Raw genomic sequence first — 14,343 nt, 5'->3', positions numbered from 1 at the left:
TGTTCAGTTGCTTTGTTTTATCATATAAAATACCTGTCCTGAGCACTAACTTAATGTTCGGGTAGTCTTGTTACTGAATGCAATAACTACTGGACAATTTGTCCAGAGAATCAGTTTACACTGTTTGTTGGAAAGGATTTTACCCTTTATCCTCTGAAGCCATTCCTCAGCTTTCTGACATTCTTCAGAGATTTCAGTCTTTATTTAAACTGTTCATTCTGTCACACACAGCACATTCCTTGAAAAAGCTAAGAAGTCAGGTGTTCTTCCTAATCCGCTTTGAAAGCCTACCTTGCACAAAATGAAATCCCCAAGAAAAGCATTAAGATGTTTGTATCAGCTTTAGCCAGAGGGAGAGAACACGTCTTTTTCTAGAACAGCCTAATACTCCAGGAGCTTGCTAATGCAGGAATTCACTGTCTGTCTACCACAAGCAGTTGTGCCATTTTGCACAACTCTGCCCCTAATGCACGATGCATCTGGCCAACTAGACCAGCTTCCTGCCTCATACAAGCACCAGTGCCAGATTCTTGAGGAAGGTAACACTCCTGTGTGGAGCAGAAATGGAGAGTCACAGTTTTAATTTTTATTTGAGAATTTTCCAGAGTTCTAGCTGACATTAAGGTCCTCCAATGACAGTGTATCAGATCATAGTGACTGCACAACCACTCTAATTAGCCTTACTCTTTCCATTTACACCTTACCAAAGACAGAACATGTATATAAAAAAAAGTAACAAACCAGGGAAGTTAAATGGTTCGACGCTGTAGTATTTCTTCCAGTCTTGCCCATAACTAATGTAGTCTAAGTACCAGGGAGCTGCCAGGATCGCAGTGAACCCAGCTCCAGTGACACTGCTCAGTTCATGAGCATAGTTGTTTTCCATCCACACTTGAACTACAGTGTCTGGTTTCAGCTAAAAGGTGAAAAAAAAAAACCAAAACAAACAACAAAACCCAAAAACATTAAAGACAATCCTAGTTGCTGTTATCAGGGAAAAGGATGATGGATTTCAAAACTCTGTATTTTGTTTTGGAGAGGAATATTTTGGGAGTTCCTTTTGTCATTTCTGCCCCCTCCCCCAGTCTAAAGCTGATTAGCTCTTTGCTGGTTTTAGAGTTTGCACTAGAGTGAGGCCTAGGTTATACTATAAACAGTTAATGCCCTAAGAGGGTTCCTACATGGACCAGTTATATCATCAGCTCTGAAAAGCTGAGAACCTCATGTTACTAGTGCAGATGCAGAGTTATGTGATGAGGGAAAGAAAAAGAAAAAGGCAGCTCATAGAAACTTCCCTACCTTTTAGAGTGATGCTCTAAAGCATATTGTGCTACCTGTGTCCACCTTTAATGCTGGTGTTCCTGTTCCACCTATTTTACATGTTCAGTAAATAATTTTAAGGTAGGCCTCACACGTGGGGACACTTGCTAAAGTTAGTAGACTTGCTTTATCTCTAACAGACACAACCATAACTAATTAGTAGTCTGCTTCAGAAGCCTCTCACAATATTGTGCTGTTATGCAAGAGTGTCTTACTCATCTTCCCATCTTACCTGTACTTTGTTATCAAACACTTCTTGCCAGACCATGTATCCTTTGTTATAGGAGGAAACAATGTCCAAAATCCTACAATTTAGAAATAAGATCATGTTTGTGAACTTCAATGAAACTGGTACAGGCACATGAAGTAGCAATATATTCTACCCTAAAATACATCAGGCCTTTCCCAGCACTGTATAGGGGACCAAGAAAAAAAGATTTTTTTTCTGGTTTGGGCCTTCTGTGCTCTGCCTCAAAAAGCATGTTCCCCCACGCATAAGGATAGTCTGTGCAGTAACACAAACTGATGTTCGGAACTACCAGCAACTCACACACGTCTAAATACATGTTATTTAAGACCAAGAGAATTAAATGGCTGCAAAAATCTTAGGACTTTTCTTCCCCACTTTGTGTACCAACATTACAGCAGATACAGTCTGAGACATCCAATACGTCCAGAGTGTGCACAGAACTAGCTTACCTATCCTTGTTGTGTCCCACGTTTTAAAGCTGTTAACTTCACACTTAGTGTATTAAAATACAAGAAAGTGGATATTCCCCAATACGTTTTCAAAACAATGTAGGCTAACCTATGTCAGCTTCAGTATCTGCACCTCAACACCACCCTCAAACAGTGGCTATAAAAAGCTGAGCAAGAATTAAAAAAAACAACATACTTCTGAATATAGTAAGATTCCAGTTTAGCATAGTCAATGCCAAATCCTTGCTTCTTCATGAACTCTTTCACATCGGGGTTAGATTTCCTTAAATAACAACAACAAAACTAATTAATTAAAACCAGACAGAGAATAATCTTGTTTTGTTTTAAACCAGACTTCCCAGCCATTTCTACCTGCATACAGCACACTAGCTGATGCGTTAGGCACACCACTGCCTGGATTGCACAACAGAGCAGGAGGCTGACATGATTTAGTTTCTTTTGAAACAGTTTCATCTTCATCTGAAATAAATCAAATAGTCCTCCTTCTCTGGTAGAACTACTGGAGTGCATGTGCTGAAGCAGCCTCTGGCAGGCTGCTTCGAAATCCTAAGAGCTCTGGGGTTCCTGGCTTGTCTGTGACTTTTTGTGAAGGTTGCACCAGGAGGTCTAGGAACTGAGCAGCTATAGATAGTACCAGGGGATCTGAGCGGGTTACATAAAGCATTTAGGAAAATGCCCCCAAAAGCAAACCAACACTTTCTGACAAAGCATTTGTCAGAAATTTTCTTTTTAAAAATTAAAGCAATTCTTTAGTGTTCAGATTTGATGTTTCAAGAGAACATACAAATACTAACAAGATCAATTCGAATACTCATCCAATTAGATCTGCTCCAAATTCTGTATTACTAGTTACTCTAGCAGTGAGACTCTACAATATTTAAACTACGACCACAATAGTAAAAATCTATAACCAGTTGAAGAACTCTATTACTATATGCCATACTACTTATACAAGCACACAAGAGTCAGTACTGTAATACTTAATGTGAGCAGATTTTTCTGGAAGGCAGAGCTCAATGGAAAGAACTGCTTTTCCTCTAAAACAGAGCATTTAAATGTTAATTATCTTATATAGTACTTTTCTACGATGCTAGTTCTCTTTCCTGCCAAGTTAATTTTCATAAAGAAATCCTTTGGAGTACCTGAACATTTGTGAAGCTACTAGCCAAAGCAAAATTCTGCATAACATCCTTGTTTGCTGAGGATCACAAGCACTCTGCCTGTAAATAGTTACAGAACTAGGAGTGTGGATCTTTGGGTAAAGCGGTGAAAACTGTTTCACACAGCTGAGTTCCACAACTGATCCATTTAGGCAGGTTTAAGAGGCACTATGTATTTTACTCTTTGAACTGTCACCTTACCAACAACTGAAGTTCACTTCATCTCCTCCCAAATGAATGTATGCATCTGGAAATACACTGCTGATCTCTTTGAAGAATTTAGTCATGAAGTCATAAGTTGTATTCAAAATCGGATTTACAGGTCCAAAGGACCCAGTTGGCTGTTCTCCATTGTAACAAGGAGTGAGAAGATCTTTTTGACCTAATAGAAACAATTAACAGAGAATATTCAGTTCCATTCAGTAGTTTGTATGCTAACTTTGCTAGCAGGAAGAGGCAGCTACCTATATTAAAAAGGTTAATATTCATGACTTAAGTGCTCATCTATTCTAAGTATAATCAAATAGATGTGGAATGAAATAACCTGACAAAAGTTGAAGAACCCTTTATCTGGAAATCAGGACTCAGACTGTCAGATTTGTGATTTAACACACATTAACTTATGGAGCATGTCATTAAACACAGCTTCTGGATGACTACTTGAATAAAAAACCCTTAATGTATCTAGGAAGGAAGCCAATTAGAAGGACGCCAAATAAAATGAGCATGCTTCAGAGGCCTCTCCTCTTTTTATTACTCTGCTTTGTTAACACCTAAGTAGGTGGGAACTATATGGCTTGAGACGGATGTCCTACCCTGGTCTGCCAGGAATTTACACAAGAAAGGAAGGTTAGACAGAGACCAAAACTAAGCACTAATCTTGAGTCAAGATACATGAAGCAACAGGAGCCAGGATAACAAAACAGGAAACAGTTTATTATATGTAGGTTGGAGAGTCCCAAGTCCAATTTATTTGGTAAACTGTGGTTCCAGCAGCAGCACTTTCCTGGCTGTTTGTTTCCTACTCTGAGCATGTTTTCCCCAAACAGGGCCCTAGTGGTAGATTGCTTCAGCTACCATCCTCACATGCCTTGAGACTTCTCAGGAATAACTTGAATTTGAACGTAAGCAAAGCATAGTTGTCCAGGTTCATAGGCAAAACCAAGCCTGGCTCCTGTGCATCATGTTAAAAAAGCTATTCTACAAGAAGGTATCAGGAACAATTGATTTTAGGCAAAGGAGCTGAACCTTGCTCTTAATATGAATGTAAATTCTCATGTATCACCAGGCAAACAGCTGACTTTTCTTAGTGCTCTGTAATAGCAAAAACCACATGAGCTGAAGTCTTAGAAAGAATGTTCAGCAAATTTAGTTTTTGCCTTGTTCCTTTCCTTCTCATTTTAAATTCTTGAGAAAGAGCCTGAGGCATCTTACAACATTGTAGCCACATCCCCACTGGATAAGCACAAGATTTACCCCATGGTTAAAGCTAAAGCTATGAAGTGCTAGAAAAATCTTCATTATTTCCAGTTTGGTCAAAAACATCTTACATTAACTGCAGTGAAATCACAGTCAGTGCACTTTGAATTAAGGCAAAAAAATTGCTTGGTCCTTGAGTACACTTAAAACGCCACCACTTTCAGGATTTGATTCTCTATCAAAAAGAAGTATTATTCTGAAACCTAGAAGACAGAGTGAAGAGGCATCCAACTTTGCTGTGTTTTTTACCCTGGCAGATTACCAGTTTACTAGTAGACAGAAACATCAACCACTTCGAAAGAACCTTTCCAAAGCAGAAATCTCTGTACTAGAGACAGCAACTCAGTATTTCTAGGCACTGCCTTATTACTCTAAACTCAAGAGTACTGGATGGGGGGAGAACAACAACAGGAAGTCTAAGGCAGACAGGATATTATCTGTGCATCACACACATGTCCAGCACAAGACGTGTCAGCTTTCTCCACTCACCTTAGTTCCTCTAACACATAAACATCGTGACCATCACCGAGTCTGGCCCTTGTGTGTGCTTCTTATCCAGGGCCTTTCAAAGCACTTAAAAGGCTGGTTTTCAATATTTTATTTGCTTGCTACACCCCACTTACCACAATCTCTTAACCATTAATACTTTTTTGGACATACCTTTTCCCCAAGATTGCGTGTGTCCTGGGGTATCAAACTCTGGGATAACTCTAATGCCTCTTAACCGGGCATACTCAATCACGAGACGGACATCAGAAGGAGTATAGATGTGGTTATAGGAGTATGCTCCCTGTAAAGTATCCACATTTAGAGGCAATTTACAGAATGTTATACCAGCAGCTCACAAAATTGGGATTGAAGTGTTATAATTTAGACAACAGAGCAGTTTTACAAGTTGTCCTTTTCTGGTTTATCACATGTGCAACTGCACTTGACAGAACTTTCCAGTTTACTAGTGAAAAAAAACCCCACAACCATTAAAGTTAACCCCTTTTCCCATGCTAAACCAAATCTCCTGAGGAGACCGTCCTTTCCTCCTTAGCTCACAGTTACTGAAGAAAACAGAAAAGCTAGTTTCTATTCCATCAGACTTTTTAAAAGATACATTTTTCAGTTCTTCTGTACAGAGGCAAATTAGTTTTCCCTTCCACCTCTGCATCATCAGTTCTGAAATGTGGGGCCCTTGCTACACAACATGCAAGACTAATGGAAAAATTCTGCCCAGCCAGAAAGAATAGTGTCTTCTTCCAGCACCTCTGCTAGTCAGGTTTGATACAGTGACCAATGTAGCATCAGGGCACGTTTGTTTTGTGACACTGAATTTGAGCATTATTCCATTCCCGTGCAGCCAACAAATGCGACAAATGAGCCACTTTGTTACAGTTTGGTGAAACAGATGCTTGCCAAAGAGCCGAACTACATCATGACTCCTCATCATTAATAGCATCTTAAGCTTCCATTTATCTGGAAAGTTTCCACAGTTGAGTTACTCAAAAAAGATAATGGTAAACAAGAAGCCTTTCAAAAGGCTATTAAGACAAAGGCCATCTCCCTCTCCAGGTGTCAGTGGGGAATAGGATTCATGGCATCTGCTCAAGCATTGCCTACATAATTTTCATGGGGGTCAGACTCCAGCAAGAGTTTTAAAACAGAATCACAAGTCTTGTGCTTAGACTCAGTCTACTTAATTATTCATGCTTGATTTGGCTACTACTGTACCATGACTGAACAAGAACCTCATGATAGCTTTCCGTAATTAACAAAATCTGCTGTGAATCTGGAAATGCAGAGATACATCGCACTATAAATGTTTTAGAAAACAATCTCTCACTTTTGGACCTTTTATAGACATGTTATGTTTTGTAAAGTTAACTAGATCTCAGACAGGGCAAAAGTACTAATACTGCAGTGGTTTTAAACCTAGAGCTGACAGGAAAATATCTAACATTTGTTTGAGTAACAGGAAGTCTACCAGTTAAATAAAAGAACAGAAATCCAAGCAGTGTTCACCACAGCAACTTATTTGCACACCACTACTGCCTGAAGACCTGCAAACACCGAGGATCACTGTCACCAGCAAATTTGCACAAGAGTTAGGAAGGTCATTTACCATGCATCCACCAAGGAAGAGTTGAACATAGTCCAATAGACACTCGGGTCGGATCCTGAACTTGGATTTGCTGGTTACTGGTCCTCTGGTACTGTTTCATTATCAGCTAAAGCACATGTATTCTGGTAGGCTCTGCATTTTATTTTAATGAAACATGTGCCTGATGTCTGCCCTCCCACCCTGCTCCAATGATGTTTACTCACCTTGTCACTTAACTCAGGGAAATAAATGCTCTGGTAAGGGAATGACTGATCATCTACTATATGCCAGTGGAGAACATTGAACTTGTTAAAAGCCATGGCATCCTGTAACAAATAATACAACACAGTCTAGTTAAGCACCTCACTCTCACAGAAAACCTATATGAAAATGGTGGTTTTGTCCCAGTGTATCCTGCATGCCTAAAGCAACAACAAAAAAACCCAGCAAAAAAAAAAAAAACAAAACAAAAAGCATACCATGTTTCACAAATCCTAGAGGCATACACCAAAATACATGAGCCTGTTTATGCTACTATGTCTCCATTCCTCTGCCATCTATTTGGACCATTTCTGTCAACAGTCATACTACACTGGCTGGTAGAAGGGGATCTGCTACAAATGCTTATTAATTTTTTCCACTTCAGAACATACCTGGGTAATTCTCTTTGCACCATTTCAGCTTACAGAAAAACTTATACTTTTCTACTTACATACTTTGAAACTTGAAAACTAAACAGCATGAGAGTTTCCTACTATTTGGTACATCCCTACCTGTTACTGGCTTCTGCAGAATCCATTTCAAATGCATGCAAAATAAACCATGCATTTTCCCTGCAGAAGATAGCGTTCTCCTTGTATTTTCAGTCAGTACAGTGTCAGTACTACCCTTTTTTGAACTTGAAGATAAATGTTAACACGCTTATTTTAGAATTACGACTCCAGATGGACAGTTACACACATACCCCGAGTCATGCAGGTTTATTAGTTAAGTATTGTGTGCTGCAAAGTTCTCTACATTGTTCATGACTGAGTAATTGCAACACAGTTGCTTCCAATCCCTTGTCACGAAACAATTACTTTCACCCCTACTCATTAATTTTTTTCCACCAAGCTGGGTTTAAAGAAGTGATAAATCTCTACAAGAACCCCCATCAAATCCAAATGAAGACTTAATATTTTGTCCATTCCCCCAAAATTATCTTGTCTGTTTTATTAGACAGCATAAGTTTTAATTACCAAATGTCTTCATTCATTTCTATCAAATACCATCTTTCCACATAGAAAATTGTATCTCCTAACCTTCACCTCAGCCACCTTCCTCAGAGGCAATGCCCTTCTTGAAATACAGTACAACAGCTGAACACAAACAAGAAATATACTTGATATGCTGCCTTAAGTGTCTAATTACTACATGTAGTGAAGGGATTACTGCTACTTTTTGTTAGGATAGTCTGGATTCAAGCAGGCACAGGGGTGGGAAGAAACACACACTTGTTCTTAAATCAGCAAAATGACAAAGTGTAGCTCTGGAAAAGTATTAAGTACCACAGACATAATTTAAGGAAACAAAACAGTAACAACAATTACAGAAACACAGCAGTGGTTAGCAGTCTCAAAAGTAAAGTTACTCTTTAGGCACTGTCTTTTAGAAAAGACCACAAATATTGACACGAGTAACTACTTGACTCTTCCAAGCACCTTCACCTGCAAATGGAGCACTGGACAAACACTATCTGCTGAACAGGCACTGATCTTAAAGGAAAATACAAGTGGTAAATACCCATGGAGAGGCAAGTTCTGAGCATAGTTCAAGGACCTCAGAAATGAAGACTGGTTTTACCTGCACTCTCTTTCTCCCCATCTTAAGCCTGCTCTGTAGAGTTCTGCAACATGAAAGGGAAATTTCTGACACTATTTCATCTTGGAAAAGACAAGACAAGAAATTGCATATTCTAACACTCAAAGGTTTCTTCACTTCAACCCACCAAATAAGCCCTGCAACAAGGATTTCAACAGCAGAAAAGGGGAGTAAAAAGAAAAAAGCCCCAAAGCTATGACTACACAAATTTACTACCTTCCCATCAAAGTGGAAGCATGCAGTTCTCAGTGTGCTTACTTAAGCTTTTTTTATTTGGTTTTTTGTTTGTCTGTCTGTTGTTTGGTTGTGGGGTTTTTTTTTTTCTTTTTGAAGGGATGCAATGAAAGAAAGCAGTAGCTTCCAGTGAACATTTCCAACTTTCCCCCTCGCTCTGTACTACTGAACTACTGGCTTGATTTTAGCAGTCTAAGAAAGGACTACCAAAACCCGGTTATTGAAAAGATTGGAATTTTCCTGCAACCACTGGCACTGAAGCTAGGACTTGCAAGGTCTCCCATGTCTTGCTTGGTGACAAGTCAGATGTCTCAAAACATGCTTCCAGGAAATAACCTGAGCTGGTTTAGGCAACAGAAAATACAGAAAGTCCAAGATACCACAAATCCCAGCCTCCTTTACAGATTTACTAATCCTGAATCTGCACACCCAACTGCTCTCCAGTGTATGTTCTGACATTCACTTAGCAAAGTTCGAGCTGTCCTTTTAGAAGTCAGCCAGAGGAGACAAGTTCTCCTTTCATACCAGCTCCAGCTGCTTTCACAACAACAAAACACAACAACAAAAAGCACTTATTATTAATGACATAAAATCACCCACTTACCAGGTTTGTGAGAATAGATTTCACTGGTAAATAATGTCTTGAAGAGTCTAGTAAGATTCCTCTATGAGCAAATCTTGGGAAATCGTCAATTTCAGATTCATTGACAAGAAACTATGAGAACAAAATTTAAAAATTAGAATTCTCAATTTATTTTCATCATACTTACTTTTTAGCCTGTTAACAGCTTTCCAAAGTTAATTTTCTGAAAAAAAATACTTAATGTAGCTATGCTGTTTCTAGAAAAGCACCTAATAAGGAACGTGGTTGTTTTATCAGGACTGTGGTTTAATAGCTATACTTACGCTTCCATAGTCATCTTCATGAACCAACTGGCTGAAGGTTTCCAAACCTGGGAAATAAAAAAACCAAGAAAGGGATCTGGAGTGTAACCCAGTACTTGTCCTTCAAGTTTTAGTTAGAAACAGGACTGTAACTATTTACAGGCATTCACACAGCTAGAAAGAATGTAACTGGGTTTGTTTCTCTTCAGCAGTTTCCTTAATTGCTCAAGCACCACAGTTAAATTCTAAAGGGAGAACCATTCAAACTCTACCTTATACACAAATACTGAATATTAGCATTATAGCTCAGCTGTACCAAATTAACACTTGAATAGTATGGAGGTTACTGAGTGTAAGGCAGGAACCTCTGGTGTTGTCAGCATATATTCCTGTCATAACTGGAACTGGTGAAGTTTCTAGTTGAGCATGAAAAATCTGCTAATTTGGACTAATATTCCAGTAAGCACAGCAGACTGAAGCTTCAGCATTATGGTCTTCTTGGTGACGTGTCCACCGTGTTCAATCATCAGGTGATGTCGAGAATAATTTTTTCACACTGTAGATCAGAGAGCTTTCTAGCACCCATGATTTAATTGGTCTGACTGATTTCAGGCACAGCCTGATAGTGTGCCAGTGGATCTGAGATGCCAAGCACCCAGACTGAAGGTATGACCAACACATGTATGTGCACCCTTCCAGCCTCTCTGCCCAAGCATACTTCCCATGAAGGACTGAACGAGGGCAAGGCTCAGTGGTCAGCTGGTGCTTGTCCACCATGGAGTTTGTATAAACCCAAAACAAATAGCTCTATAGGAAAAGTATCAGCTTACCTCTTAAAGCACCCCATACCTCATCTGCTTTCAGTGTAGCCACAGGCTCAGTTACAGTTAAATGATCTAAAGAAAAGAAAGAAGTTATTCCTCAAGAAAGCACGGACTGACAGGATGATGCTAACAGGCATTAGAGATCCTTCAAGTGCCACATCTCCATTTAATTTTTAAATTCTAATCAATGCTGTTTTTAACAGTGATACTGTGCAGCTATTTTCAATTTATGTGCTCCTGAAATAATGCAAGCTACTAGTCAGAGAGTCAAGAGTTAATCAGTAAAATGATAAAGCAAATATGTTGCTTAATAATGGCAATGTCAATGGCACACAGGCCAGAATTCCAGCCAAGTTGAACCCAACTGTCAGTGGTGAGACTGCCACACTGGAGGGAAGGGATGCCATCCACAGAGACCTCAACAGGCTCAAGAGGTGGGCCAGTGCAAACCTCAAGAAGTTCGGGTGGAGCTTTGAGCAACCTGGTCTAGTGGAAGGTGATCTTGCCCATAGCAGGGGGGTTGGAACCAGATGATCTCTTAAAGTCTCTTCCAACCCAAAATATTCTGTGATTCAATGGAAACACAGCAGGTGACAGTTTTGCATTTAAGACATAGGTGATAAGGGTTGGGTAACTAAGCCAGACCTAACTGCAAAGTTTACTTCTTTTACCTTCCTTTTATATAGATTCTGCTTACATAATTTTTTCGAGATATAGCTTGTTAAGTAATATTGTTAGGTGCTTTGTATAATGGTCTAATTACAAAGAGGAAAAAAACCCGAACAAACCCCAAAACAGACCCTACAATCTAACCAGTGTATGAGCAGGGCAGCAAGATAAAGTAAGGTAAGTTAAATGAAGAAAGCTATCTGAAGGTGTCCATAACAGTCCTCCCTTAAGTTCGAGTACTGAAGTACAGTACAAAGGACTGCATGAAAAAAAAAAAAAAACACAAAAAAACAAAAAAAAACCAACACCAAAACCCAAACCATTTTGGTTTTACATTTAAAGTGATTCAGTAAATTTTAGAATTTTAGTGAAGAAATAAATATCTTCTAAATCCATTTTTTTTAAATTACATACATATATAAAAAATAAATTCTATCTACTAATCTATAGGTTTAGATTATTATTTAAACATCAAAGCAGTAATAAACCAACCAGAGTACACACTCAAAGCAGCAGAGAAAAAAAAAAAAAATCAGGAGTAAATTGCTGTTCAGCGATTTATCGGGTCTGCCTCAGAATGAAAGAGCAGCTAGATAAGTTATACAGCTAAAAAATTTATCTCAATTACCGGAAAAAAGCCATTCAAGGACATGAAGAAAGTACCTCAAGTTTCCATTTTAACCTAAGCACAGATTGCTTATACTGGAATTTCTGGGTGAGAAAGAGAACTTAGAAGACTACTGGAATCTCCACAGATTTCTGTTCTAATCTGTAGTTCAATCAGGATTTACTTCTGAGACAGCAGATTATTTTCTGGAGAACAAGTTTTTTATGGCTATTTGAAACTTTTTACATAAACAGGCAAGAAGACAGCAGGGAGAAGGGCAGATAACTTGTACTTTGGTTACATATCCAATAGTCTTGCTGTAGGATATAGTCTATAGTCACTGACTCATCTATGCCATCTGTATTAAGAAAAGGAGACAAACTGCTCAATCCAGCAAATTATTAATAACTGTGTATTTCAGCATATGTCCTCTGAGCAAACAGAAAAGTAAAACCTTGCTGAAGTCTGGAGAGCTCAGCTTACTACATGAGGAAAACTCTTATGTTATTTGTAACAGAAACTCCTTTTCTACAGCAAAGGGAAAAACTGATTGTTCTGAGGAGTGGAACCTAAAAAATCACAGGATCTGACAGATTCTCTAACAGATGAGAAGAACCAGTTTTCCTTAAAGTTCACAAATCCATTTGAAGTTCAACTAGTAGTAAATATAACCAGTATAATACCCAGTGGCAGAAAAATTCTAAAGTGTTAGCAGTTTTGCTGCTCTACCTCATTTGCACTGAAATGTACAACAAACTTGCACATAAAAACCAACGACTTGGTTAAATGGACTAAAAAAGATTTAGTAAATTTAAAATCAATACATTCTGTTACAAGTCTGGTGGAATTAATCCTGCTCCAGATGTATGACTTTAAGATTAGAAGGATTTTTTTCTAAGGATCTGTATCCTGGATACTAAACAACTGCCTTGTACAGTACAGAAGATTATCCCAGGACAGAACTAGATGAGTTGAGTATATTGAATTGTGAGCTAACCCGCCCAGACAAAAAGAAATACTCTATTTATCCTTATTTCTGTTAAACTTCTCTAGTGACTAGGACTTGATTTTACAGTACTTCTCCAGCCTGGAATTCAGTCACAGAACTAAAGAAGCAGAGCAGAACAAATCCAATATAACCACCCTGTTTTAAATCCTCTTATATCTGCTGATAGAAAGTGTATTTGTAACACTGCATGACAAAAAGGAAGTTTGAACAAGTACTTTTTGATTTTCCTGAGATAACAGAAATACCATGTACATGAGCCACTGTAGGTAGCTTTCAAATGTAGCTATTTCTAAGGACAGCAGATCAATAAGTAAATCCGGCCTTCAACACCCTGTACTGAAAGAAGGGATGATCTCCTGACTACAAATAGATCTCACCATACATAACTGGGCAGCGCACGGCAAAATACCTCAGATTCTTAATGACAGCTACGAGGAAGGGTAGCAGCCGGTAAATGAATTGAATCCTAGTTAAACTGCGGAAATCACAGCCTACCCTTCTAACCAGCTTTATGATTCACTGCGGGCTGAGATCCCCACAGCATTAAGAGCAAGGCTTGTCTTCCGGTCGGTACTATTGTGGAATGCTCCCGAGCGCCACCGTGAGCCCGCGGTTTGCAGTTCCCTAAAAACACCCCGTCTGCTGACTTATACAGCGGACACGACCGGGGCACGGCGCTGACCCTGTCAGCAGCAGCAGGAGACCGACACGCGGTGCCCGGCTGTGCGCGGTACTCACAGGCCTCGCTGGAGCCCAGGTGCGGGTAGCTGTGACAGCCGGAGTGCCGGGACTCGATCACCACCTGCAGCTGCAACAGCTCGGGCTCCGCCCGGCCGCCGGGCGGCCCGCCGCTCCGCCTCTGCCAGCGGGACTGTCCGAACATGTACTCGTAGTACCTGCCGGGGAAGCACAGGCGCCGCGGGGGCCCTGAGGTAACCGCTCCCGCCGCCGCCTGCAGCACCCCCCACCCCGCCGCCACTCACCTGCGGAAGGCGTCCTGCAGCAGACCGCAGGCCGGCCCCGCCGAGGAGCCGGCGCCGTGCAGCAGCTGGAAGCGGTCGGGGGCCAGCTGCAGCTGACGGGGCGAGGTGCGGACCCACTGCGGCAGGGGCCACAGCGAGTCCTCTGGGCCCGCGGCCGACGCGTCCCCCCACTCGCCCGGCTCCGGCCCGGACTCGGCCCGCGGGGCGCCGTGGCGAAGGCTGGTGCTCACCAGCACGGCGGACACGAGGAAGAGCACCATCAACAGCCCGGCTAAACCCATGGCTCTGCCCATAGCACCACGGCCGCAGCGCCTCCGACAGCCCGCGGCCAGCAACTCGAACGGCAGCCCGGCCCCGCCTCCGCCATCACGGGGCTGAAGGGGGCGGGCTCTGCGAGCGCGGCGGGTGCTGAGGAAGTGCATGGTGCCGCAGCGGGGCCGGCCCGCCGTGGGGTCTCGTCGTGAACCCGCCCGGGGGAACAGCGAGAGGGCGGCGCTGGGCCCG

The 14,343-nt window shown here is 41.0% G+C and overlaps 1 protein-coding gene across 1 annotated transcript in view; it reads right to left on the bottom strand.

Annotated features, from left to right (window-relative positions):
- HEXB (hexosaminidase subunit beta) overlaps positions 1-14,343 on the bottom strand; it is a 17,322-nt gene extending 2,979 nt beyond the window's left edge. The window contains exons 1-11 of the mRNA XM_065662932.1: positions 13,840-14,343; positions 13,595-13,752; positions 10,578-10,643; positions 9,769-9,815; positions 9,467-9,577; positions 6,993-7,094; positions 5,340-5,469; positions 3,402-3,582; positions 2,216-2,302; positions 1,553-1,625; positions 742-916 (exon numbers count right to left, since the gene is read on the bottom strand). Of these exons, the coding sequence (XP_065519004.1) occupies positions 742-916; positions 1,553-1,625; positions 2,216-2,302; positions 3,402-3,582; positions 5,340-5,469; positions 6,993-7,094; positions 9,467-9,577; positions 9,769-9,815; positions 10,578-10,643; positions 13,595-13,752; positions 13,840-14,261 (1,552 nt within the window). The 5' untranslated portion in view covers positions 14,262-14,343. The remainder of the gene's footprint in view (positions 1-741; positions 917-1,552; positions 1,626-2,215; positions 2,303-3,401; positions 3,583-5,339; positions 5,470-6,992; positions 7,095-9,466; positions 9,578-9,768; positions 9,816-10,577; positions 10,644-13,594; positions 13,753-13,839) is intronic.

The sequence above is a fragment of the Lathamus discolor genome, chromosome Z, assembly GCF_037157495.1.
Source record: "Lathamus discolor isolate bLatDis1 chromosome Z, bLatDis1.hap1, whole genome shotgun sequence".
Taxonomy (NCBI): domain Eukaryota; kingdom Metazoa; phylum Chordata; class Aves; order Psittaciformes; family Psittacidae; genus Lathamus; species Lathamus discolor.
The sequence above is the reverse complement of the archived record's forward strand: the minus strand, read 5'-3'. Positions and strand labels throughout refer to the sequence as shown.